At 44.2% G+C, this 27,488-nt stretch overlaps 2 protein-coding genes across 3 annotated transcripts in view; both read left to right on the forward strand.

Moving 5' to 3' along the window:
* The first annotated feature begins 1,277 nt into the window (after positions 1–1,277).
* TSGA13 (testis specific 13) lies at positions 1,278–18,633 on the forward strand. The gene is made up of 7 exons (XM_036327063.1): positions 1,278–1,288; positions 4,399–4,474; positions 8,471–8,542; positions 9,445–9,648; positions 16,509–16,645; positions 17,214–17,338; positions 18,443–18,633. The coding sequence occupies exons 1-7, from the start codon at positions 1,278–1,280 to the stop codon at positions 18,610–18,612; spliced, it is 795 nt and encodes a 264-aa protein (XP_036182956.1). The 3' UTR covers positions 18,613–18,633.
* A 285-nt stretch (positions 18,634–18,918) lies between these two features.
* The window catches only part of COPG2 (COPI coat complex subunit gamma 2), a 150,433-nt gene continuing 141,863 nt past the window's right edge, over positions 18,919–27,488 (forward strand). The window contains exons 1-4 of one of the 2 annotated variants that reach the window (XM_036328673.1): positions 18,919–19,044; positions 20,172–20,224; positions 20,966–21,046; positions 23,821–23,892. In XM_036328673.1, coding sequence (XP_036184566.1) covers positions 19,008–19,044; positions 20,172–20,224; positions 20,966–21,046; positions 23,821–23,892 — 243 coding nt within the window. In that variant the 5' untranslated portion in view covers positions 18,919–19,007. Of the gene's footprint in view, positions 19,045–19,420; positions 19,621–20,171; positions 20,225–20,965; positions 21,047–23,820; positions 23,893–27,488 lie in introns of those variants that run through there. The other variant, XM_036328674.1, reaches the window with a different exon arrangement.

Here is a 27,488-nt window from a genome sequence, read left to right on the forward strand (position 1 = left end):
TGAAGCTCCCAACCGCTCCTTTTTTCTTTTTTTTTTTTTAATTCTGGGCCAGCCTTAGCTCTGAGGCTTGGCTCCAGCTCTGAGGCCTCAGCTGCTGAAAGCAGGTATCTGGTTTGTTTAGGTTCTATAATCGAAACTCTGTATCAACTCCAGCTCTGAGATCCTGGCTCGCTGAAAGCAGGTTTCTGGGGTTTTGTTTAGCTTCTATATTTGTTACAATGTTCAAACTGAAGGCTAAGAGGCCGGCAAGGCAAGTGGGGAACGTTGGAGTCCTCCGTCACTGAAGCAAGCAAGCCTCATGTTCAGTTTAAGCTGCCTGGCTGCCGGCCGCCATCTTGGCTGGCAGTTAATTTGCATATCGCCCTGATTAGCCAATGGGAAGGGTAGCGGTCGTACACCAATTACCATGTTTCTCTTTTATTAGATAGGATAGGCATTGCAATCTGTTCCATTATACTCTTTCCTTGTCCCTCTTCCTGGCTAAACTGTGAGATCTTGGAGGTCAGTGACTATATCCAATTTATGTTTGGCTTCTATTAGCTAGGGTGGACTTTAATGCATCATAAATGTTCAGTTCAATATGTTGAAATAAGGAAATACTGGTTTTTGAATGCCTAGTACACAAATATATATATATATATATATATATATATATATATATATATATATTTCACATTTCTACTTTTAAGGAGCTTACTCCTAGGAGGTAAACAATACCTAAACATATGAAAAGTATAGGTAGAACTACAAGATACTGTATCATTTCATGCACACACACACACACACAAAATGACTGTAAGCTAGAATTTTGTATTTAATTGATCTGGAAAGTCTTCTCTAAAGAGGAAAGACCTGAGTAGTAACATAAAGAAAGAAAGAAAATTCAAATTCTTTGAAGAGTGTGGGAGAGTGTTTTAAGTATGGGGAGGAAGAGAAAAAGGCTCACTATGTTTAAGGAACAGGGTGAAAACATTGTCCAAGGTAGAGGTTGATTAAGGTATGGTGAAAAGAGCCCTGGCCAGTTGAGGAATGCTTAGAGCATCGGGGTGGGGCTGAAGGGTTGAGGTTCGATTCCCAGTCAAGGGCATGTACCTCGGTTGCAGGTTACCCAGAGGGCTGAAGAGATGGGGGAGGCAACCAATTGATGTGTCTCTCTTACAATGATGTTTCTCTTCCTCTCTCTCTCTCTTTCTCTCCACTCCTCTCCTTCCCTTCCACTCTCTAGAAATCAATGGGAAAAATATATCCGCCGGTGAGGATTAAAAAAAGAAGACGATATGGTGAAGAGGTCAGTGTGTGTGTGTGTGTGTGTGTGTGTGTGTGTGTGTGTGTGTGTGTGAAAGTCAGAGAGAGGTTAGGGGAAAAAATTTGGAGCAGATTCTGTTTGTCTTTGTGCTTTTCATCTTCTGATTCCAACATAGAACACCTCAGCATTCTAGATTGCCTGTTCTCACAAATTCCCAGTGTCTCCTCCAGAATCAAGAAGAGAATAATTCAGATATTTTCAAAATAGAAAGTTTCCATATCAAGGCTTTTCCCCCTCCTCCCTGAAGTAAGATTTCCTGGTGTCATTTGAGGTATTGTACACCACATCTTTCCATTCTTATTTTTGACATAGTTTCTGTGATTTTTTTCATACCCTGAGTTGCAGACAAGCAGCATAAGATTTGTGCCCTCCAATTTGATGGCTCCTATTTGTTTTCATTTTAATGTAAACATGAACTGGAAAAACTAAATGTGAGTAAAGGGTGAAAAGCTCATTAGCCTATTTCCCTCGAAGTTTCACAGTTTAGCTCAGTCTAGTCATAAACTTTAGACATTCATTTTTAGGGTTTCTGTCTAGATGATCAAACTAGATATGACCCCAGATAATCACCTTTGACACTATCAACACTAACATAGATCTTTCCTCCAAACCCATAGACTTTCTAGGAGCTTCAATTGATAGTTCTACTTAATTGTCAAGGCCCCCAAATTTGATCCCATCTTACCTAAAACAAGAGAAACAAGTAATTTCCCTGTTAGGCTCCTTCACAAACCATCCTGCAAGGCCCAGCTCAATCTCCATATCCTTTCAGAAACATCTTCCCCCTAGGCACCCTCTCTTTTCTCTAAATGGTGGGTTCTAAATCCTCAACTCTTTCCTTCCATTTGTAATTATCAAAATGTGGCAACTCCCTGGATAAACATGGTTGTATTGAAAGGGGATGTCTGCTCCTCCAACTCTCCCCCGTTACTGACACATGAATTAATTTTATTTCAGGTCTTTATGTAGATAAATTTCACCAGCATCATAGAATTGGAATGTCACCTTGACAGCATTTGGTTAACTCTCTCCACTTTGATAGCTGACGAAGTTGAAGCCCCGAGAGATTTTCCATTCCTGTTTCAGATTTAACCATCACTTCCTCCTCCCATCAGTCTTCTCTTGTTTCCCATACAGGATCAAGCATGGGGCTGGCACACAGTGTGTGCTAAGGAAACAGTGTTTGTGTTGAATTGAACCCCTACAGAACGTGGACCATTCAGAGGCACTGAGTTTGGCGTCTGGTTGATTAATTACTTTGGGTTGGCCCATTTAGCAGTGAACAGCAATGGACCGAAGAAGACTTACCAAGTGTGTAGTCTTGTTTGACCAACTAAGTTATAAATACCACCTTATAGGAACTTATTTTGTAGCTGATAGCACTTCGAATAGTTCTAGCCACACAGTAAACCTTCATTAAAAATGCTTCAATTGACTGACTGTCCTCAGATAGAAAACCAGATCTTGGTCTGGGTTTCATGCAGCAACTGGAGTAGCTTTGCCAAAAGAAAAGCACCAGACTGTCCCAGATAGACACGGCTGGGCCGAGGAAGCATGTTTCACACAGCTCTATGCCTTAAATTGTCCTTGAAGAAAACTATCTGGAATCCAGTGCTACCTTTTAGATACCAAAGATTTATTTTTAAAGTGGTACAATAAAAATTGTAATATATTATTAGGTAACTTAAGGAAATAGGACACATCAAAAGGGCACAAACTTTAAGATGTTAAGTGGGGATGAATGTATTTTGGTCTGACCACAATGTATCATCTGCTCTCCTTAAGACTATTTTTTTAGAATATATGTATTTTTCTTGATTTCAGAGAAGAAGGGAAAAGGAGAGAGAAAGAGAGAAGCATCAATAAGAAAGAATCATTGTTTGGCAGCTTCTTGCAAACCACACGCTGGGGATCCAGCCTGAAACCCAGGTATGTGGCCTGATCTGGAATCAAACCATGACTTCCTGGTTCATGGATCAGGCCCAGCTATTGAGCCACATTGGCCTGAGGTGGAAGCAAGCCATCCTGAATGGGATTGCTCCTGGATTTGGGTTTATTTGTACCATGCTATAGTCAGTTGACCCACCAACAACATAGCTTGACTATTTCTACTTTTCTTATTTTGGCCCTTATTCTACTACCCTCATTTCTAAAGGAGAGGGGTCTAGTTGAAGTAGTTGTAGAATCCTACTTAATTTGAACTAGATAACCCCCCCAAATGGAACTGTCTCCAAGAAGGGAACCATCTACTTATTTTGGTTATTAACCCAATCTTACTGCTGAGCATCTTTTACTATGTTCAGGAAGTAATGGGTTTAACAGGAATCAGTCAAGGAATAAAAAATACTTTATTACTAAAGATTGCAACTACTAAGAAAAAAGAAAAAACAAACAAACAAAAAATACAAAGATTGCAACTTCTGTCCCTTGCCCTCTTTCCCACAAAGGCGGGTGGTATCTGTGTACGTGAAAGAGCAGAGTATGAGAATGTTTCTTATTGATTATTATTTTTACTACCCCACTTCTAGGAAGAGAAACTTAGATATGGTTAGGAACATAAGGGAGGCCATAATCCAAGCTTGAGCATTAAAAATTGGAAATTTATTTGTGAAGTTCCACTAACTAGATTCCTTCTTATGCAATCATTGGCTAATCATTGGTGCAGGCAGAACCATTTCCATGGGGAGAGGCAAGTAGGCCTTCAAAATTGAAGTAGGTCATCTTCAAGGGTATGCTGAGGGTCCAGCCACCTAAAAGAAGTTCCTTAACCAGTCTACTAGAGCACTTCCTTTAGTGATCTAAAACTCCTATTTTAGAAGAAATTAACTCATCAGATGTCTCCAAGAGGTCCCACCTGCTTAACTCTTCAATCTGAGATTCTGTTTCTTCTCCCCCAACCCCTCCACCCCACCCCCACCTCCCTCTGGGACACAGGCTGCATAATGAATCCTATTCTTTACTATCCATAGTTTTTTTAGTTAGTGATCACCTCAATTGGGCTCTTCTACGTCAGGCTCCCAACTTTGTTAAGGAGATTGAAAACATGCAGAGACCAGGCCTCTGAGCAACTGGATGTTCTGCCTCTTTTTCAGCTCCTCATATGAAAAATCAAAGGCTCCAGGAACTAATGCAGTTAAACCTGAGAAAGGAAATGCGGATGGTGATGAGGTAAGGAAGAGAATTTGCAAATGTTTATTTGTAATCTTTCTTTGGAGTAGCTTAGAATATTTTATAAGCTGTGTCTTACAAACTTCCTGTTGAAAAGCAAAAAAAAAAAAAAAAAAAAGGTCAAGAGTCATATAGCAAGGTTAATTGATCCAATTTTATGCAAGGTAAACAGAGACATAGAAAAGAGAAGAGATAGGACACAACAGCAATAAATCAGGGCGCAAAACCAGGGATCTTAGGGCGTGAGTGTTAAACCCCGATTTACCTAGAATTCATGGCCACTTCCTTTTTTTAAAATATATACACTGAGTGGCCAGATTATTATGACCACCTGACGTTTGTAGGCAAATTAGCTATAATTTCACATTGAAGTTGCTAGAGGGCCAGCCCATTATAAATATGGAAGCAGGTTGTTTACCACGACAGTAGAAGTGATTTTTTTTTCTGAAGATATGGGTAAACAACACGATTTAACAGCCTTTGAACTTTGTGTGTGTGTGTGGGGGAGATACACACACACACACACACACACACACACTGGCCAGATTATTATGATCACCTGACCTTTGTAGGCAAATTAGCTGCATCATATAGGATATGGAAGCCAAAGGCCTATTCGAACACCTTTGCTGTCTGCAGTTACCAGGATAAAACGTCTCCAATTTGCACAGGAACTCAAGGATCGGGCAGTCGAGCATTGGAAAAAAAGTCATGTGGTCTGATGAATCACGTTTCTAGTTGCATCATGCAGATGGCAGAGTGAGAATTTGGGGAAACAGCATGAAAGCATGCAACCCATATGCATGAGTACAACCCTTCAAGCTGGTGGGGGCAGTGTTATGGTTTGGGGCATGTTTTCCTGGCATGATTTGGGCCCTTTAATTCATGTGGAACAATGTCTGAATAGCACAACATACCTAAGTATCGTTGCTGTTCAGGTTCATCCTATCATGTTGATGGCGTATCCCAATGGAAATGGCTTCTTCCAACAAGACAATGCGCCATGCCACGGTGCTCGTATTGTGCAGGAGTGGTTTCAAGAACATGAAGGAGACTTTACCTTGCTTAGGTGGCCCCCACAATCACCAGATCTCAATCCAATTGAGCATTTGTGGGACGAAGTTAAAAGAGCCATCAGGTAGCTGGTTCCACAACCATCAAATCTCACAGAACTGGACAGTGCTATTCATCAGGCATGGTGTCAGATTCCTTGCATCGCCTTTCAGCATCTCGAGGAGTCCATGCCAAGAAGAATTGCCGCAGTATTGAAGGCAAAAGGTGGCCCAACGAAGTACTAATGGGGTGGTCATAATAATCTGGCCACTCAGTGTGTGTGTGTGTGTGTGTGTGTGTGTGTGTGTGCGCGTGTGTGTGTGTATATCTATGTATCCCATGTTCAAAGGCTGTTAAATCGTGTTGTTTACCCATATCTTCAGAAAAAAAAAATCACTTCTACTGTTGTGGTAAACAACCTGCTTCCCTATTTATACTGGTCTGGCCCTCTAGCAACTTCAGTGTGAAATTATAGCTTATTTGCCTACAAACGTCAGGTGGTCATAATAATCTGGCCACTCAGTGTGTGTGTGTGTTTGTGTGTGTGTGTGTGTATGTGATATATATATATATATATATATATATATATATATCAGAGAAGGAAGGAGAGGGAGAGATAGAAACATCAATGATGAGAGGGAATCACTGACTGGCTGTCCTCTGCATGCCCTATACTGGGGATCGAGTCTGCAACCCAGGCATGTGCTCTGACCAGAAATTGAACCGTGACCTCCTGGTTCATAGGTTGGTGCTCAACCATGCTGGCTGGGCACATGGCCACCTCTTGCAGCAAAAGTTTGGTTGCATCCCCAGGTTTATTCTATTTAAGTGATTTTTTTCAGGCCAACTTTTATTTTATTGGCCAGAGATACTGTTATTCAACATAAAACTAAAACATATTCCAATTTGGACACTCTCGTGGGTTTTGTGAACTACTGGAGACTAATTTGGAACAGAGATGCACTATCTCAGAAAAATTCAGGAGTGAAAACATATTTCCTAACTGGGGATTGAACCCATGACTTTGGTGTATCCAGACAATGCTCTAACCAACTGAGATACCCAGCCAGGGCTAAACCATCTTGCTTAGAGACCTTCCCCACTATAATTCATTTCCCCCCCATTTATTTATTTAGAAAGAGAGAGAGTGGAAGGGAGGGAGAGAGGGAGGAGGAGAGAGAAACATAGATGTGAAAGAGACATTGATTTGTTGCCTGCAACCCAGGTATGTGCCCTTGACTGGGAATCAAACCCATGACCCTTCAGTGCGTGGGTTGATGCTCTAAACACTGAGCAACATCAGCCAGGACTATAACTCATGTTTTAAAAAAACCTTTACATCTTCCCCCGAAAACAAGCCTTTACATCTTCCCCCGAAATACATTTTTCTGAGACTTCTATATGATTCTAAGTATGTATTTTATATAGCATATCTGTGAAGCAGGTTTTTCACAATATGCTTTTGTTTCGAACAAAGGGACTTCAGTTTTCCAAAAGGTAATAAAATTAAGTTATTGCATCTTTGTATTTGTCCCATGTTTCCCCCCACCCTCCCAAAGCGATGTGTGGAGTGACTCTGCGAGACCTCCTCCCTGTCCTTCCCAACTCCCTGCAATTGCTAGCTCCTGACATTTTCTTTCTGGAGCATAATAATGGCCTGTCCTCATCCCACATCGGCCCCATTCTTACTACTTTCCTCTTCTCTATTCACCTGATTGCTTTATTCGCCCTTTCAAGTGCGTGTTCCCTTTCTTCTGTACCCCATCTTACCACATCACCTTCTTGGGGACGCGGCAATCTTTAGGGCCCAAATATAGGATTATGTTCCCTCCCTCTTGTTCTGATTTCTGATTTTGCTAAGCCTGAAGGAGGGAACTCAGCTTTTTTCGCTTTGGATTCTCATCCCGTTGATTTACTCATCCTTAGGTAACTTAGGGCTAAGCTTGAGGCTGGGCCACCACCAGGCAGGACACTCAATCTGCCCATCACCAGCACTACCACCAGCCGAAAAATACGAAGTGGTAGACAGAAGTCTTACCGAACATTCAGTTATTTTTGGTAACATTTTGGGAAGAAGTACGTGCCACAGAAACATTCAGAAATGCAAAATGTTGTTTCTCCCTTCCTCTGTGAGCTGTTGGCTCCCGGCTCAGTTGGCAGCAATCCCCAGGGCTCCTTTCATTCACAACCTTTAAGCCAGCGGTTCCCAACCTGTGGGTCGAGACCCCTTTGGGGGTCGAACGACCCTTTCACAGGGGTCGCCTAAGACCATCGGAAAACACATATATAATCGGAAAACACATATTGTTTTTGTGATTAATCACTATGTTTTAATTATGTTCAATTTGTAACTGAAAATGGAGCCTGCATATCAGATATTTACATTACAATTCATCACAGTAGCAAAATTACAGCTATGAAGTAGCAACGAAAATAATTTTATGGTTGGGGGTCACCACACCATGAGGAACTGTATTAAAGGGTCACGGCATTAGGAAGGTTGAGAACCCCTGCCTTAAGCTATCGCCCTTTTGTGACTTCCTTTTCTCCTTACAGAGGTGGAAAGCAAGTTACATGTTGATTTTCACCTGATTTCACTGCCATAGAAATGAAAAGGCAGAAGAAGGAGGTGTGATCCCATGGAGTGTCTGGTCCCTGTTTGCCCTTCAGTGCTGCCTTTGTCTACTTCACCTCCTAACAGCTTGACCTGCCCTTTCATAAAGCCGGTCCCCATGTCCATGGACAAGCTTCCTGGTCAGGCTGTCTCAGAACGCAGCTCTCCACGCTGTGGCTCTCATTCCAGAAACCCGGGGTGCAAACCACGAAGCACAGTGTTCCCTTCCGTTCGTTTGAAGCAGCCGCCACATTTTAGTGAGAGTCAGGAATGGGATATTGTTTAGGATCCTGCCGCTAGAAACCACTAATTTCGATTACTGTCTCTAGGTTTCTTATGCAGCCGGGCAATCAAAATTTGTTCCAGAGAACCTTCGATATTACACAGTCCATCCAAAATTGGTAGGTGGAAAAGCTTTCCCCTGTGCCTACCCCCTCTTCCCTCCCCGCCCCCCCCCCCCCCCCCCGAGATCCCTAAGAGCAAGTCTCAGCAGTGGGGTGCAGGCTGGAGACAGAATATCCATAGGCCTTCAAGTGCTGCCACCTCTGTGACTGCAGAGCTGCCCTGGGACACTGGCTAGAGGCAGTGCAGAGAAAGGCCATGGCGAGGGAGGGGGAAGGTACTGGGAAGAAGGTGGTCCCTGTTGCTGAAATAGTCTTTTTAAGTTATTAATAATCAGAAGGTGTTTCATTCTTTCCCTCTCCCTTCCTCCCTGTCCCCCTGTTGACAGAAAAGCAAATTTAGTGGAACTGCCTCTGCCCCCACCCACATCTTAAGTGACATGCTGTCTTTTGTGACTGCTTTTCCTTTTAAAACGTTGTGCTTATTATGCATGGTAATGCGGTTGTGCCTGTGGGAAAACGTTCGTGAGTGAGAATGTTGGTGTCGCCCCCACCCTCCAAACTCCTTGATGAGGAGATTTGGTCCCTGGCAGTTTCTAGCCTCTGCCTCTCAGAGAGCTAGAGAAGACCAGCGAGATCTCACAGAGAAACCTCTCTGCCCCATTGTATTGAACAGATTCTGTTACACCCTTTCAGAAGAATTAAATCGTCTTTCTTGATTGTGGAAAGCTTTCCATGTCATTTCCGCAGCCCCTCAGGCAATGTGTGGGGAATACTCTGAGGGCAGAAAGGGCCAGTGAACGCCAGACGTTTTTTGATAAACTTATTTCAGAGCAGATTTGTCCAGCCCCTGTCCAGCCTCTATCCCTACCCTACAGAGGCAGATTAGCCAATGGATTTATTAATCTTCTCTTGATCTAATCCCTTTGTCTCTCTGGAAACCTTTCTGTCCGTCTGCTCAGAGCCGGTACTATGAGCCTTTGAAGCCCACCACACTGCAGAAATGTGTGACTCGAAACAGGAAAATGTTAAGCTTCATGCTCAAAGTCACAGAGTATGATCAAGATAAGACCATACTTATAATGACCAACAACCCACTTCCCTCAATAGAGCAACAAGGAAAGGACACGGAACCACATTACTTTTCCAAGGAGGTACTGCTCAAGGTAATGGCACCTGCAGAAGTTTCCTGGCACCCTAAGTAAGGGCCCTGGAGAATGAGGCATTAGCTTGAAGAAGGAGGCTAACGTCATATGGCGTTCAGGAGCCAACCTCTTCCCTCTCATTCTTTGCCATGTGCTTCACCAAACAGAATCTGTAGCGCCTGGAAATACTGAGAGAAAGAGCTGGACAAGTTTGGGTCATGAAACTTCATTGCACAGAGAAAGGAGAGTCTTAATCTGAGATTGTTTCTCCTTAGCCAAAGATATTTAGTTTGTCGTTAACAAAGTGTAAATTAGCCATTGGCTTTCAGGTTGAATATAAAATAGCAAAGGATAAACTGAAAAATGAAGACTAAGGAACAGGAATGAATACCTAAATGGGAAGGGAGTAAAGGGTTATACTTTTTACCTGTTGCGTGTGGGTGTCAGGAGAAGGGAAGAGGAACAGGGCAGGGAATTCACGATCACAGCATCCAGACATTTGGGACTCTCTTATATGCTAAAAAAGTTCAAATCCAACCTGGTAACCAATCAGTGAACATACACCAATCTAAGAACTAAAATATAAAGACGATTACTAGTATAGGGCAGTTTCTATCTTGAAGGAACTTGGAGTCTCACAGGAGAGACAGATCAGTAAATGAGTCATTATAATATACCAAGATATATGAATCATAAGAGAATATACAAGCTACAGAACTCACAGTCGTTCTGTTGAGAGAAAAGGAGTAATCAGAGAGGCTTTACAGAAGAGATGACCCCTGACAAAGACCAGGAGAATATTCCAATCAGAGGGAAGGGCAAAGCCATGGAGACGTGAGCAAGCGAGGCACACTTAGGGAGTTGTAAGAGAGTAAATGGCAGAAGATAAAAGGATGTAATCAAATATCCTTTTTTTTTTTGAGGTTGGGAGAAAGAGACAAAAATCAGAAAAATTAGTTATGATGTTACTACAATCATCAAGGTAAGAGATGCTGAGGATTTGAACTAAATCAATAGCAGAAGAAGTGAAGAAAACCAGTTTAAGGAATCAGGATCTAACAAAGATCTTGATAGCCCTGCCTAGGTAGCTCAGTTGGTTAGAGTGTCCCAATACACCAAGGTTGTGGGTTCGGTCCCATGTCAGGGCACATACAAGAAGCAACCAATGAATGCATAAATAAGTGGAACAACAAATCAATGTCTTTCTTTCTCTAAAGTCAATTAATAAAAACAAATCTCGATAGTCTTGAGAGAGGGCCTAATAGAACAAGAAGAAATTAAATGAAATAAATGAAAGTACAAACAAAAGAATATAGTTAAATTTGAAGCTGGGGGTGGAATTACCCAAGACAAATTCTTATAATAGAGTGTAGTGAATGTGGAATTAGTATTTCCTTAGTTGCTACATGAATGGCAGTGAGAGATTTCTTTTCAAATAGAAGATAAAATACTAGTATCCAAAGTTATATGCTGACAAAGGAGTTAATTAACTAATATCTTGCCTACGGTGTCTCTTGCTCTTTTTAAAATTATTTATTTATTTATTTTTAAATTACCAGGAATCAAACCCACCACCTTTGTTGTGGCCCCAACCCATAACAAAGAAACAGAATTTCCGGAGGATGAGGCCCAGAAATCAGGAATTTAAAAAGATTCCCAAGTGATTCTAATGTGCAGCCAAGGTTGAGAACCACTGCCCTAAGAGGTCTTATTTTGTGTAACTAGACTTGGTCCTCTACTCCTAGCTAGGACCAGAAAAGCACACCAGACGCAGGAAATTAAAATTCATAATAGTGACCTGTGGTGGTCACTACCAAAAAAAAAAAAAATCAACCAAAAATGAAACCAACCAACTTACCAACAACCCAAATCCCTCAGTTATTCAGATTCTTGTTTACAGGCATCTGAACTAGAAAAGGAAAATATTGAGGTAGTGGGAATGGAAGCTGAAAGGACATAGAGAAGCCATAAAGAAGATAGTCTAGCCCAGCCAGCATGGCTCAGTGATTGAGTGTTGACCTATGAGCCAGGAGATCACAGTTCGATTATATTCCCAGTCAGGGCACATGCCCGAGTTGTGGGCTCAATCCTCAGTGGGGAACATGCAGGAGGCAACCAGTCAATGATACTCTGTCATCATTGATGTTTCTCTCTCTCTCTCTCTCTCTCTCTCTCTCTCTCTCTCTCTCTCACCCTCTCCCTTCCTCTCTAAAATCAATTTAAAAAAATTAAAGCCCTAGCGAGTTTGGCTCAGTGGATAGAGTGCCGGCCTGCGGACCAAAGGGTCCCGGGTTTGATTCTAGTCAAGGGCATGTGCCTGGGTTGCAGGCTTGATCCCCAGTAGGGGTTGTGTAGGAGGCAGCCAATCAATGATTCTCTTTCATCATTGATGTTTCTATTTTTCTTTCCCTCTCCTTTCCTCTCTGAAATCAATAAAAATACATTTTAAACAATTAAAAAATAAAGAAGATAGTATAGAGACAATAAGAATAGAAAAGGGGCAGGTTGAAATCATAGGGGAATATAAATGAACTAGAGGCCTGGTGCACAAAATTTGTGCATGGGTAGGGTCCCTAGGCCTGGTCAGAGATCAGGGCTGATTGGGGCCTTCCAGCTGCTGGCTGGGGCCTTCCTTCCCTGGCTGCCAGCTGGGGTCTTCCTTCATTCCGTGCCGCCCCCTGGTGGTCAGCACATGTCATAGCGAGTGATCGAACTCCCGGTCATCCGGTTGAACTCCCAAGGGGACAATTTGCATATTAGGCTTATAATACACACACACACACACACACACACACACACACACACACACATATATATATATATATATAGAAGCTATAGATAGAAAAAAGGTATAAGGGTAAGGAGTGAACAGAGAGGAGGAAGCAGGCAGGAAGAAGTAGGAAAGACATTAATAATATGATGTAGAATCAAGATACATAAACTCAATGCAGTGGTGTTACTTAACTAGTGCTATCTTGGATTCAAAATAACTTCTTAATTCCTGTTTTTCTGCTATGAGATCTAACTCTGTTCAGGTTCTGCTCTTTTTGTGGCCAAATTGTTAGCCATGTCTTACTTCCTAGGCACATGTGCTCTTACAATAAAACTCCTATTAGGCGAGGTAACTTGGATGGATGGATGCCTGTTCCTCAAAAGATGGTATTTGAGAACTAGAGGCCCGGTGCATGAAATTTGTGCATGGATGTGGTCCCTAGACCTGGCTGGCAATCAAAGCATGAGTGTCTGGCGTGGAAGGGCAGGGCCCAGCTGACCTCTGGGCCCTGGGCAGCATCTCGGCCCCTGGGTGCTCCCCTCTGCCTGAGTCATCAGGCCCCTGCCCGGCCCTTTCAGTGCCTGGGAGCTAGGTGGCAGCCCCGCCCCCTGCTGCGGCTGATCGCTGTCTGTGAGGTGATCAGTGGGGCGATCAGGCCCCTGCCCAGCTCCCTCAGTGCCTGGAAGCCAGGTGGTGGCCCAGCCCCCGCCGCACCACCGTTGTTCACTGTCTGCAGGTCGACTGGCAGGGCGATCAGGCCCCGCTCACACCCACCTTGGCCTGGTGCTGCCTGATCACCTGCTCCACCATCCTGCCGCAGTCCTGCTCTCATCAGGGCCCATCAGGGCCGGTAGCACCTCCACTGCCGCCTGCTGCCAGCGCCACATTGCCAACACCACTATGTTCCTCGCTGCCCCCTGATGGTCAGCGCATATCATAGCAAGCGATTGAACTCCCCATAGAACTCCTGGTCAAGAGGACAATTTGTGTATTAGCCTTTTATTATATAGGACTAGAGGCCCGGTGCACAAAAATTTGTGCACTGGGGGGGGGGGGTCCCTCAGCCCGGCCTGTGCCCTCTCGCAGTCTGGGACCCCTCGGGAGATAACGACCTGCTGGCTTAGGCCTGCTCCCGGGTGGCAGAAGGCAGGCCCAATCCCTAGGTGCAGCCCCTGGTCGGGCTCAGAGCAGGGCCAATTGGGGAGTTGGGGCATCGCCCCCTGTCATGCACAGAGCAGGGCGGATCGGGAGGTTGTGATGCCACCCTCAGCCACGGTCAGGGTAGGGCTGATTTGGGAGTTGGGGCACCGCCCCCTGTCACACTCAAGGCAGGGTCGATGGGGAGGTTGCGGTGCCACCCCCTGTCACACACAGAGCAGGACCGATCAGGGGTTTGGGGAGCTCCCCCCTGTCACTCACAGAGTAGGGCCAATAGGGGAGTTGGCGCACCACCCTGTCACACACAGAGCAGCAGGGCTGATCAGGGGGTTGGGGCACCACCACTGTCACACTCAGGGCAGGGCCGATGGGGAGGTTATGGCTCTACCCCATCACATACAGAGCAGGGCCCGTGGGGTGGGGGGGTTGGGGCGCCGCACCCTGTCACACACAGAGCCGCAGGGTGACCAGGGGGTTGGGGAGCTCCCCCCTATCAGGCACAGAGCAGGGCAGATCAGGGGGTTGGGGCACCTTCCCCTGTCACAAACAGAGCAGGGCCGATAGGGAGGTTGTGGCCCCGCCCCCTGTCACACACAGAGCCGCAGGGCAATCAGGGGGTTTGGGCACTCCCCCCTGTCACACTGATCCTGGTGCCGGGAGGCCTCTCAGCTCCGCTGATCCCAGTGCTGGGAGGCATATTACCCTTTTACTGTATAGAATAGAGGCCTGGTGCATGGGTGGGGGCTGGCTGGTTTGCCCTGAAGGGTGTCCTGGATCAGGGTGGGGGTCCCCACTGGGGTGCCTGGCCAGCCTGGATGAGGGGATGATGGCTGTTTGCAGCTGGTCATACACCCTTCAGGGTGGGGGTCCCCACTGGGGTGCCTGGCCAGTCTGGGTGAGGGGCTGAGGGCTGTTTTCAGGCTGACAGGTGACTGAAGCTCCCAACTGATCCTTTTTTTCATATATATATATATATATATATATATATATAATTTTTTTTTTTTTTAATTCTGGGCCAGCCTTAGCTCTGAGGCCTCAGCTGCTAAAAGCAGGTATCTGGTTTGTTTAGGTTCTATAATCGAAACTCTGTATCAACTCCAGCTCTGAGATCCCAGCCGGCTGAAAGCTGGTTTCTGGGGTTTTGTTTAGCTTCTATATTTGTTACAATGTTTCTTAAACTGCAAGCTCAGAGGCCGGCAAGGCAGGCGAGGAACGTTGCAGTCCTCCGTCACTGAAGCAAGCAAGCCTCATGTTCAGTTTAAGCTGCCTGGCTGCTGGCCGCCATCTTGGCTGGCAATTAATTTGCATATCGCCCTGATTAGCCAATGGGAAGGGTAGCAGTCGTACGCCAATTACCATGTTTCTCTTTTATTTGTTAGGATGAGTACAGAATTAAAAGGCCATGTTCAGCAGCAAGTATTTTTTTTTAAAAAAAGAGGTTTTAAAATTCTGAAAGAAAAAGCTCAATATATATCAATTAAGTAGTTTGGTCATTCATTCATTTTTTCATTCATTCAACAAATATTTGTTGAACACCTACTATGTGCCAAGCACTGTTATGGGTAATAAGGATATATCAGTGACTAAAGTAAAGTTCACCCAAATGAAGTTTAATTCTTGTGAGGTAGACACACAGATCATAAGCAATCATACAGTTAATGTAAACATGTGATAAATGCCAAGACAAAGCAGGATAAAGGAATTGAGCAGGATGGGTGTGAGTGGTGATTTTAGATAGTGTAGTTTAGATAGTAATTTGAATAGTAGGCTCTTAGAAGAGTTGATGACATCTTACACTTTATTGGGGTGATGGGAAGTGTCCTGCAAGTGTGACATCTCATATTGTTTTCATTTCAGATTGCTGCACATTGGGAAGAATATTAATTGTAACTTTCTCAAATGAGTTATAATGAGATAAATCAGGAGAGTAGGAACCCCAAGCCACGTCATATAAAGAAAATTTCAAAATATTGGCAATGTTGAGCCTGGATGAAACAGAGAGATAGCTTAGGAGAAACTTGATGGATTTTTTCAAATTCTTTAAGAACTCTGTGGAAGAGACACTGCATTTGTTCTATTAGGACTATAAGTTAGAATTTACAGCTATCAGCTAATCAAAGATGAAATAGGTTGGGTTTTTAAAAAATATATTTTTATTGATTTCAGAGAGGAAGGAAGAGGGGGCGAGAGATAGAAACATCAATGATTAGAAAGAATCATTGATCGGCTGCCCCCTGCATGCCCCTACTGGGGATCAAGCCCACAATCCAGGCATGTGCCCTGACCAGGAATCAAACCATGACCTCCTGGTTCATAGGTTGATGCTCAACCATTGAGCCCTAACTAGCAGGCTAGGTTGGTGTTTTAGGTATAGGAAGATTGACCACTTGATAGAGAGAGTGTGTAGGTGAAATGAGTGTCAGATAAATGGTTAGACCAGATGACTTTTACTATCCTTTCTGAAAGTCTTTGACTCTGTGACCTTTAGGAATGATGACATTATTACATCACAAAACATTGCATTTGGTGGCTTCTTCACTTCAGAGAATAGAATGTGAATGAGGTAGCCATTTCTGAGAAAGGAAGGTAGAGTCCTATGAATTTTTTCCCCAACTTATTATCAAATGTTTGATTTACTAAGCAATTCACTAATTGAATCCTTCTCAAAACCGGGTAAATTCTTCCACTGCTCTCTTCAAAGGGTCAGGGGGCAAGTTCAATCAAGTACTAAGGAAACTGGCAAAGCGTTGGACAAGTCATCTGGCAAGGAAATAAACATGCATTAGCCCACTTAGAACTGCTGCTTCTTTTTTTTTGGTTTCTGAGTGCCTGCTTCCTTCTCTGACAGGTTTGGTCAGATTGTGTTGGGGGACTGGAACTTAGTCCCAGAACTTTAAGTCCCAAGGTCCTTGGTTGAGTCCCTTACTCTCTCTTCTTTCCTCTGCTGCAGGAAATTTATCAGCACAAACCCACTGAGACCTACGTACCCCCGTTGCCTCAGAAAAAAAGGTTATTACCTAAGCTGAAGCCAGTCTTCTCTGTGACGCTGTTGAAGGATGCAAAATCCAAACAAGAACAACTGTTTAGGTGAAGTCCTGGCTGCTGCTGTTTTCTTTTTCTTTCCCATCACTTCCTTATTCATGTTACCATGTCTTTTCAATACAATTTAATACTTTTTGCTTGTTAGGGTATAGAAAGGTACAACTGTATGTTAATAACACGCAATCCCCAGTATCTTTTACACCCTAAGAGAAACTCCTTCAGAGCTAAGGTTTTTCACTAAGAAGGATTTTCAAGAGTGAAGAAAAAAATAGCCAAAGGTCTATGATTTGAGGAAACAGGAAAAAATCCGCTCCCACCCCCCTCAGTGCATGATAAGGGCTATAGCATAGGAACACTGTGCTATGAGATTTTATTTGAAACTAGTTCTATGAGCAACCTATATCCCGTTTGGAGAGGAGAGAGGAGATTCTGAGCTTTCTTAGAAGGTTTACAGGCTAGGTTCTAGAAGCCTCCCTTTCATGAACAGTAGTCCTACTCTGTACCAAGGAACACCTGTCGTCGCCTCCTCTCCTCCCCTGGAATCTGTGAGCGTAGTGACTGGTTCCACTAACACCCAACCCTGGGATTTACTAACTGAGCTTTCTTTGTTAAGGTTTTCCACCAAGAATGATTTCAAGAGTGAAGGGAAGTATTCAACCGTCTGCAGTTTGAGGGAGCAGAAAAATATGTTTCCTCAGCTCACCTTTGCTCAAGTCGATGGAAGAGATAAGAAAGATGGTAAGCACCTCTCTTTCAAAGCAGTGGCCTACAGGACTGAGATGTGGGCAGGAGGGGCAACCTATGAAGATGAGATTTAAGGGCAAATCGCCATCTCTCATGGAGGTTCTGGAGATTATTTTTCGTTGTAGCACAGAAGCTAAGAACTGATAGAGGCTCAAGGGGTGCTAGGTTTTGAATTCTGCTTAAATCTTCAAATTTCAAGATGCCATAGCACAGTGCTTCCCAAACTGCCTCACCTACCGCTTTAAAAGTTCTGGTATATAAGTTATTTGCCCTATTATTTATTTAATGATTTTTTTCTTGTCCTAATTAATACCATATCATTAACATGGGTTTGATATACTAATTGCATAGGTTTTTTTCCCCTGACATTTAATCAAATTCATAATAATTAAAATTTTAAATGTTTATGTATCACCTAAAACTACCCAGCAGTATACATATCACACGTGAGAAAAACTGTTCTAGAAGGGCCAAAGGATAAGTCAGTCTGTCAGTCTCAGAGGTCCAGAAGTGTCTTACCGAATGAGGCAGGACATTGGGGGGGGGGGGGGGGGGGAAAGAGGGGAGGTTGAGATAAGGTTGCATGGAATGGAGGAAGGTATAATAAGAATGCTCCTTACAAATGATCATTCATTTAAGAACGTTTATGGGGCCGTTATGAAGGGCCTGGGTTATATGAAGGGCTTGGGTTTTCTCCACTAGGCAGCTGGGACCCATTGAAGAATTTCAGAGCACTCAATAGGCAGTTGAGACTCAAAACCAACACACTTCGGGAAAAGGCTAAGAGGTATAAGAATATACAAGTGACTGTACCTTATAAGAATTACATGAATATCAATGTGGTTGTGGATGGAATCATTTGAGAGGGGCGAGGCTAAACGGGGAAGACCCTAAACGGGCAGTGCTTTAAACTGGGTTTTGAGGAAGGTAAGGAATCCAGAGCTACAAACAAGGTCGGGAACGGTAGTCCGTGCTCTTACTAAGAGTAAAGACCACTTGACTCTCCCTCCCAGTGGGTCGATGTCATGCCTCATGTTCAGTGTCCTTCTGGACCCTCGGGAGAGCCACACTCACAAGGTACCCTGTGTTTTGTTGCAGTCTCCAAGAAGTCGGAAAGGGCCATGCCGACCGGAAAGAAGGATTGGGAGCCGCTAACCCTTGCATCGCTCCTGGACATGAAGCCCACCAAAACCGCGCCCGGGGAAAGTGCCTTCCGCAACGGGAGGGTCAAGCAGTGGTTTCTAAACAAGACCTTGGTCATTACGTAAAAATAAACCCTTCGGGCCGATAGGCCAGAGAAGACGCTGTCCAGGGCATGTCAACCCAATAAAACCACATGCTGCCCACTGCAGGCATGGGCTGCCTGGTCGCTGAAAGGTGGGCCGGGGGTTCCGACCCGTCGCTGCAGCAGCGACCACCACGCGGCCGGGACCCGGCGCCTGGCCCCGCCCCCGCCGGCTGGGGGAAGACGAGAGGGCGTGGCCACGGCCCCAGGGGACCCGAGCGGTCGCGACAGCCGGGGAGGGCGGGCCTTCTCCCCGAGTGACGCGTCGGCGGCCCAACCCGCGCCAGAGCGCGGGGCCCGCCTTCCTGCAGCCTCTTCCGCTCGGCTGCGGCGCCTGGGAAGGTTGCGGTGGGTCTGGGCGCTGGGAAGTCGTCCAAGATGCTTAAAAAATTCGACAAGAAGGACGAGGAGTCTGGTACGCGCTGGGCTTCTGACGCCCACCCCCCGCCGCGGGGGGTCCCTTCCCCCGCCCGCCGCACCTGCTCGGGGGACTGCAGACCGGGGGCGTGGGCGCCGGTGTGCCGGGGGCCGTTCCAGCGGGGCCGGCCCCTAGCCCCTCCCCCGGCGCCGGACCCTCCCCCAGCCCGGCCGCGCAGGCGCCCCCGCGCCGCACCAGCCCGCTCGGCGGCCCCGCCCACGCCCCCTCCCCTCCGCCCCGCCCCCGCCCCCTCCCCTCCTCCGGGCGCCGCTCCTCGCAGCCGGCTCCGCCCCGCCCGCCTAGGGTGGGCTGCTCGCTGCGGCGGCGGGAGCCGGGGAGGTGGTGGAGGGAGGGGATGTGTGTGCAAGAGTAAGAGGCGAGGGGTGCTGGGCGTGCGAGGCCCAGAGCGAGTCTTGGGTCCCCCGGAGCGTGTGTGTGTGTGTGTGTGTGTGTGTGTGTATGTGAACTTGGAGGTGCCTTGAGCCTCACATTCTTCCCGGGGGTCTTTACACGGTCTGCTTCCCAGAGGTCCTACCTGGCACATGGTACATGGACCTTTTCATGCGTCCCAAAGTGAGTTGGCGCTGATAGCTTGGCCCCGAGCAGAAGAGGAAGATAACTAAGCCACCTTACAAACAAACAAAACAAAACTCGGTGTTTGATAGCTGCTCTCATAGAGGGTTGGGTTAGTGAAACCTCCACGGCCCCTTCCACCTTTCAGTGTATATGATGATCTGCTAGACTCTTCTTTTCTGCCTCACAGTGAATGTTAGAAACACACGAAGTAGTGCTCGCCTTTAGGGCACGCCAAAGGGCCCAACCATGATCTCATTCATCTTGGTCGTGTGGACATGACAGATACTTGTATAATATTCATATAAGAAGAGGGCAGGGCAAAGAAGACACTCATTTTGGGCAGGGTTCCTGCAGAAGTACAAGATCTTACAAGAAAGCAATGACAGGCGGCGTTTCCGAATAAAAATGATTACATTTAGTTTATATGCATAGTAGTGATGATGATCACTGTGATATAGCCAAGTGGTCGCTACCAAACATTCAGTATCCAGTAGAAAGTAAGTTTGTGCAGGGCAGCTATTAAAGATATGTTTTGTTTTATGCTGTAGGTAGTGGCTCCAACCCTTTTCGGCATCTGGAGAAGAGTACTGTCTTACAGGAGGTATGGCTTGGAAATATATGGTGTTTCTTCTTTTCCATTCCATTTTAGAATGGTGGGCAGAGAGCCCCTGGAATGCTGAGATCCAAAATAAGAATTAAGGAATATAACTGAGTTCAGAGAATATCGACTTGAGGGAAAAGGGTTTGCTTGTCAGAGGAGAGAGAAATGCGAAAAACAATCAGACTGCTACATGTTGAGAATTATGTATTTAATCCTCATGGAGGATGTGTTCATTGATTTTTAGAGAAAGAAAGAGAGAAACATTGATGTGAGAAACATCGATCGGTTGCCTCCTGTACAGGCCCCACTGGGAATCGGAAACCACAGCATTTTGGTGTACAGGATGACACGCCAACCAACTTAGCCACCTGGCCTGGGCCACATGTTGAGAATTTTAAATAAAATGCCAGAAGAGGTGCGTAGTGAAAGGTTATTGAAGGAAGTTATAGATATTAAACTCATTATATTCAGGTGATGTCAATAAATATTGTGATTCTTAACAGAGATTACAAAGTTGAAGCAGAATATCTAAGGGAAAGACAGTATAAAATGGGAAATCAAGGTCACATTTAATAAGTTATCATATATCATTATAAATGGAAAACTATAGTTAGTTAACATTACTTGTATATTGTTATTAATATACATAATAGTCTTTATTTTATTAAGGTTGATTTTCTGTAATCTGAGATAGAAAAAGTAAAAGATATATATAACAGTGATTTTTTTTTTTGTTTCCAGGCTCGTCTATTCAATGAAACACCCATCAATCCAAGAAGATGTTTGCATATTCTTACAAAGATTATCTACTTACTGAACCAGGTAAATTATTTTAATTTTTTTCAGAGTCGTGGCCTGGAATAGAAATACATAACATGTAGTAAAGTACTTTCTGGTAAGTATAATTATTTTTTAAAAACTCACTTATTTAAAAAAATGAACAATGTTTGATTAATAGAATAATATGTAAAACTTCTTGAGGACAAGGTGTGTGACATACTTTTATGCATGAAGTACTAAATCAGCAAAGCACATAGTAGATTCTCAACATGGATTTGAATGTAACAAGTGTTAGTTAATGTTAAAACATGTTGTTTAGAATGGTTCAGAGGTCTTTATGCTCCTCAAAAATATAGTGCAGAACCTTAGCCATATTCTAAAGAGATAGTGTACCCATTTTGGGGTCTGGGTGGGTATATATTGATGTTTTAAAGCTTTACGTTTAATATTCAGATTTTATATTTATTATCCCTACTCCACCATTACAATAATATGATTCGTCCTTAATGTCCGTTTCTATAAATGGGGATTGCAATAATATCTGTTTTATGAAGTGGTAGTGATTAACTGAGATAATAAATATAAAGCATTGAGAATAGTCCTGGATACATAGTAAGCATTCAGGAATAGTTTTCATTCAGTCATTCAGCAAATGTTTATTACTAATCTGCTGTCCTAGGCACTGTTTTAGACACTGGGATATAACCGACAAAACCAACAAAAATATTTGCCCTAAATGAAATAGCTTCTATTTGCCATTATTATTACTAATTTAAATTTTTAAATGTATTTTTTTTTTTTGTTCTTGTTGACAGAACATTTCATAAAATTTCTAGGGCCTTAGAAAATGTGATTTTGTTTCTTACACACAGACACACACACACACACACACACACACTCTCACACTCTCAGATGGTTTATATATGGTGCTAAGAAGACTGTGGTTTCCAATTTTAATTCCATGAGAATATTTTATCTTTACTATGCTTCATGACTGACAACTTCACCTAGAGACATAATAAAGTTTTGTATGCACATGGAGATTGAGCAATGAGTACATACTTTTGTTGTTGTTAATCCTCACCTGAAGATATTTTTTCCATTTATTGTAGAGAGAGTGGAAGTGAAGATATTATTTTCCATTGATTTTTTTTTTAGAGAGAGTGGAAGGGAAGGGAAAGAAAGGGGGTAGGGGGAGAGAGAGAGAGAGAGAGAGAGAGAGAGACATTGATGTGAGAGAGACATTGATTGGTTGCCCCCTGCACACGCCCCGGCTGGGGCCGGGGATGAAACCCGCAACTCAGATACCTGCTCTTGACTGAGAATCAAACCCAGGACCCCTTGGTATGCGTGCTGAACCTCTAACCACTGAGTCAAACCAGCCAGGGCCAAGTAGATACTTTAAAGTTCACAAAGCCATATCCCTCTGTGGTATCATATTGGAAACATTTAAGGCACAGTTAGTTTGATTTAACTTTTCATAACACACGTTGTGTCCAAGTTACCTGAACCCATTATATAAGCAGAGCTTTGAGTAGTTGTTGTTGGTTCAGAGTAGCATATACCTTTGTATTGGCCAATAGCTCTTTGATGGGCAACTCATGTTGAAACATTTAATTATCTTGATAAGGAACTTACCAAGCACAGGCTGATACATAAACAGGTTTGGGAATCTTAGTTGTTTCTTTTGCCTAGATCTTGGGGGAGCTTGGTGGAAAAAAACTTTTGAATTTCTACCAGAGTTAACATATTTATATGTTTTCTGAGTTTCAAGTCAAGTAGGCACTCAAGTTTTACCAATATGACTGAAAAGTGCCTGGCCTTCTAGGTATTCAGGAAGCAGTTATGAAAGGAAGAGGGAAAATCCCTTGCTGATGAGCAAGTTGGATATTCTGATTAAAGCGATTGTAAACTATTATACTTCGTCTTTCATCCGAAGCTTTCAAAGTGTTTCATCAAAATTGGCTTATTCTTAGACTCATGACAAATAGAGTGAAGATTACTTATATTCTGTGTAAAATTCAAAGTTCTGAAAGTGATTGGGCCTGACATTTTATCGGATGGCTTTAATGAAGATATTACATTGAAATGGTAATGTTTCAGGTAGCCTGTGATCTGCAGTGTTTTGACTATAAGTGAAATAGGTTATTTAATACCTTGTTACACACAAAAAATGTGGTTCTCTTTTATTTTTTTAAATATGTTTTTGTTGATTTCAGAGAGGGAGAGAGAGAGATAGAAACATCAATGATGAGAGAGAACCATTGATTGGCTGCCTCCCGCACGCCCCCCCACTGGGGATTGAGCCCGCAACCTGGGCATATGCCCTTGAGCAGAATCGAACCCAGGACCCTTCAGTCCACAGGCCGATGCTCTATCCACTGAGCCAAACTAGCTAGGGCCCTAATAGTTTTTCACAGTTCAATATTTATTATGTTCCAATGAGAATGACAGGCTTTGTGATGGGCATTGGATTATAGAAAGGTATTGGGTATGATCTCTGCTTATAGGAAGTGTAATAATAACATTGCAATCTGATTAGGGACTCAACTTGCCATCATCTCTACCTCCTTGTAAATCACAGTTCTTCAGGGATATTAAAACAGTTCCTGCTGTAAAGTTAGAGACCACTATTCTAGAACTTTTATAGCACGCTGTGTGATACTGAATTATTTTAAGTAAGGAGCAGATAAATGGCTATGTCAGAAAAAGCAAAAAGGCCACTGTTTACAAACAGATTTTTTTTCCTGCATTCTAAAAGAATTTTGCAAAAATAAAGAGAAAAATCCTTAATTATTGTTTTCAATTTTACTTAGGGGGAACACTTTGGAACTATAGAAGCCACAGAAGCCTTCTTTGCCATGACTCGATTGTTTCAGTCTAATGATGTAAGTCCTTTTATTTTTATCCCTTTAGGCTGAAAAAGCTGCTTTTATTTGTTTTCCTTGGGGAACTCAGAGTGCTCCAAATTAGGGAAGGTTGCTTGAAATGTTTAAAATTACTTTAAAATTGTTTATTTTCCTAAAATGTTCATGAAAGGACCTATGAAAATGAAAGAATGAAGTCTATAGTATAAAGCTGCTCACCCACGCGTCTACCATGCAGTCATAGAGGCTGTCACTACCCAGCTTCTGGCATGACACTGCCGAAGTGAACTGACTGGCATGGGAGTCAGAGACAGAGCTTCCACAGCTCTGCGTTCTCAGTCAAGTTTCTGGTGGGCCTGGGGTTGCCGTTGGTTAGCAAGGCTGGCAGTTGAGAAGAGCTGGGTGCAGAGTGGGAAAGAGGATATGGAGTGGGCGGGAAGAAGAGTGAGGACAAACGAGGGCTGCCAGAGCCTCCTCCTCTGTCTCTCATTACCTTAGACCACCCGACTTTCAGAGCACAGTGGATGCTGCTCTCCTCCTGTCTTCTGTGGCACGTATTTCTCTTTGCCCAGCTCTAGCGCAGAACCATACAGGGAAGGGGATTCTGGAATATGTACTTTCCACCTTTCTGGTGACATAAGTTGTCCAAATCTTGGCAGTCCATTTGGGAGGTATTGCATATCATCACTGGCCACGTTTTTTGTCTGACCCCCCAGGACCTTCTGGGATTTGAGGCTGGTTGTATGTCTAGATGATGAGAAGTTTTGGGGTGGGTCCTCAGGAACACCCGCAGTCCCTTTTAAGGCAACTATCTCAGGGGAGGCCATTACGCATTCTTCAGGCAAAGGGAGATGATTTTCCTCAGACAGAGGATGGAGAACTACTTGCACTTGCAAAGGAGGCTTGGTGGAATTTAAGGGTTCAAGGTACTCAACTGCATCAGAGTCTGCCCATATGTCTCCATTCCAATTTTTAGGGCCCCAACTCCTTCCCAGTCAAGGTCCTAACTTTTTTTTTTTTTTAATATATTTTATTGATTTTTCATAGAGAGGAAGGGAGAGGGATAGAGAGTTAGAAACATCGATGAGAGAGAAACATCGGCCAGCCGCCTCCTGCACACCTCCCTACTGGGGATGTGCCCGCAACCAAGGTACATGCCCTTGACTGGAATCGAACCTGGGACCTTTCAGTCCACAGGCCGACGCTCTACTCACTGAGCCAAACCGGTTTGGCTCAAGGTCCTAACATTAACATAAGATGCCCTACAAGGGTGTGAATTGAATTTGCATTGTAATTTGGCCTGCAGAGTATGCCTTTCAGCAATCTCTGCCCTGTGTCCATATGACATAGGTTTCTTATTAAAGCAACATAGAACATTTCTAGTCACTTACCCAGACCTTGAGCTGTGAATTTAAAACTGTGAGCTCATTTTCTTTTACCAAGTTCTTCAGTGTACCTAGAAGCAACTAACCCATTATACAACTCATTTTTACAAAAATGTTCTATGGCAACAACTACTGGGTCAAAGCCTTGTCTTTTATAGGTTCTTTGTTATGCTTGTCTGGGTGGTAATTTAAGTATTTTGCCACTGCATGCCATAGACTGCTAGTGTCCCCTTTACCACTGGAAACAGGATCATTAATGGCTTTTATCAACTCAGAGAAGCAATTTAAGGTTCATATCCTTAAGGTCCTATTTCCCTTTAACCACTCCCTGTACCAAAAATTCAGTGTTTAATCAGGAAAGCAGAACTACCATGACTATTATAGAACTAGTGGCCTGGTGCACAGGGCGGTGGGGGGGGGGAGAGGTGTCCCTCAGCCTGGCCTGTACCCTCTGCAATCTGGGACCCTCGGGAGATGTCCGACTGCCGGTTTAGGACATCCCTCTCGCAATCCAGGACCACTGGCTCCTAACCGCTCACCTGCCTGCTGGCCTGCTTGCCCCCAACTGCCCCCCGCCACCAGTCTGCTCACCCCCAACTGCCCTCCCCCTGCCAGACTGATTGCCCCCAACTGCCCCCCTTGCTGGCCTGCTTGCCCCCACTGCCCCCCCACCAGCCTGCTCGCCTCCAACTGCCCCCCACCCCGGCCTGATCGCCCCCAGCTGTCCCCCTGCCAGCCTACTTACCCTCAACTGCCCCCTCCACCAGCCTGCTAGCCCCCAAATGCCCCTCCCACCAGCCTACTTGTCCCCAATTGCCCCCCCCCCCCCGCCCGCCTGCTTGCCCCCAACTGCCCCCCCTGCTGGCCTGCTCACCCCCAACTGCCCTCCCCTCCTGGCCTGATTGCTCCTAACCGCCTCTGCCTAGGCCCCGCCACCATGGCTTTGTCTGGAAGGACATCCGGAAGGTCTCCTGGAAGCTCTCCCGGTCTAATCAGCATATTACCCTTTTTTTAGTATAGATTGTTATTAGAGGAATTAGAATGCTAGGCATTTCAAGCTATTGGAGTAGAACCAAGGAGAAGGACTATTATAAAAGTTACGGAAAAAGAACCCACTGAAAGGATGAACATATTTGCCATTGATACCTCTGATAAGGGGTAAATATCCAAAATTTATAAAGAACTTATAAAGCTCAACACCAAAAAACCCAAACAATCCAATTTAAAAATTGGCAAAAGACGCGAATAGACACTTCTCCAATGAGGACATACAGATGGCCAATAGGCATATGAAAAGATGTTCAACATCACTAATCATCAGAGAGATGCAAATTAAAACTACAATGAGATATCACCTCACACCTGTTAGAATGGCTATCATTAATAAATCAACGAACAACAAATGTTGACCAGGATGTTTGAATGTGGAGAAAAGGGAACCCTTGTGCACTGTTAGTGGGAATGCAAACTGGTGCTGTGAACAGTATGAGTTTTCTTAAAAAATTAAAAATGGAACTGCCTTTTGACTCAGTGATCCCACTGCTGGGAATATATCCTAAGAATCCTGAAACACCAATCAGAAAAAATATATGCACTCCTATGTTCATTGCAGCATTATTTACAATAGCCAAGATTTGGAAGCAGCCCAAGTGACCTTGAGTAGATGAGTGGATAAAAAAGCTGTGGTAGCTCTCACATTGAATCACTCAGACCCTACTTTTGTCTTCTCTTTCTCTCTTTTAAGCCTTCCTCTCCCACTTTTAAGGACTCTGATATCATTTTGTTAGGCCTGCCTGGATAATCAAGGATATTCTCCCCATCTCAAAGTCAGCTGATTAGCAACCTTAGTTCCATCTGCAACCTTAACTCCCTCTTGCCATTGACCATATATATCCACAGGTTTGAACAGTAGATGTAGACACTTTTGTGGGCTGTTATTCTGAGGGAGAGGGGGGCGTTGTGGGTTGGTGAGTGATTGAATGAGTGAGTGAGTGGGTGAGTGAGAACACCTACAAACCAGTGAAAAGATTGTTCTAAGCTGCACAGTAGCTTAACAGGTTATGTAAAAGTAGCAAGATTTTTTAAAATGACCAAATATGTTTTTACTTGAGGAGAAGGGACATGTGTAATCCCTGACTCCACTTTTGATCGGAAGAGTGAGATAATAAAAGTTGAGTTTATGGAAGACTAATCAGGAAACAGAGCACCAAATGCTTCAGAGAAAGAGGAGAC

This window comes from Myotis myotis, unplaced genomic scaffold (genome assembly GCF_014108235.1).
Source record: "Myotis myotis isolate mMyoMyo1 unplaced genomic scaffold, mMyoMyo1.p scaffold_m19_p_11, whole genome shotgun sequence".
Classification (NCBI taxonomy): Eukaryota; Metazoa; Chordata; class Mammalia; order Chiroptera; family Vespertilionidae; genus Myotis; species Myotis myotis.

Coding starts and splice junctions, on each gene's coding strand:
- TSGA13 (XM_036327063.1), top strand. Junction 4,475..8,470: donor GAAATGCGGATGGTGATGAG/GTAAGGAAGAGA, acceptor TACTGTCTCTAG/GTTTCTTATGCAGCCGGGCA. Junction 8,543..9,444: donor ACACAGTCCATCCAAAATTG/GTAGGTGGAAAA, acceptor CCGTCTGCTCAG/AGCCGGTACTATGAGCCTTT.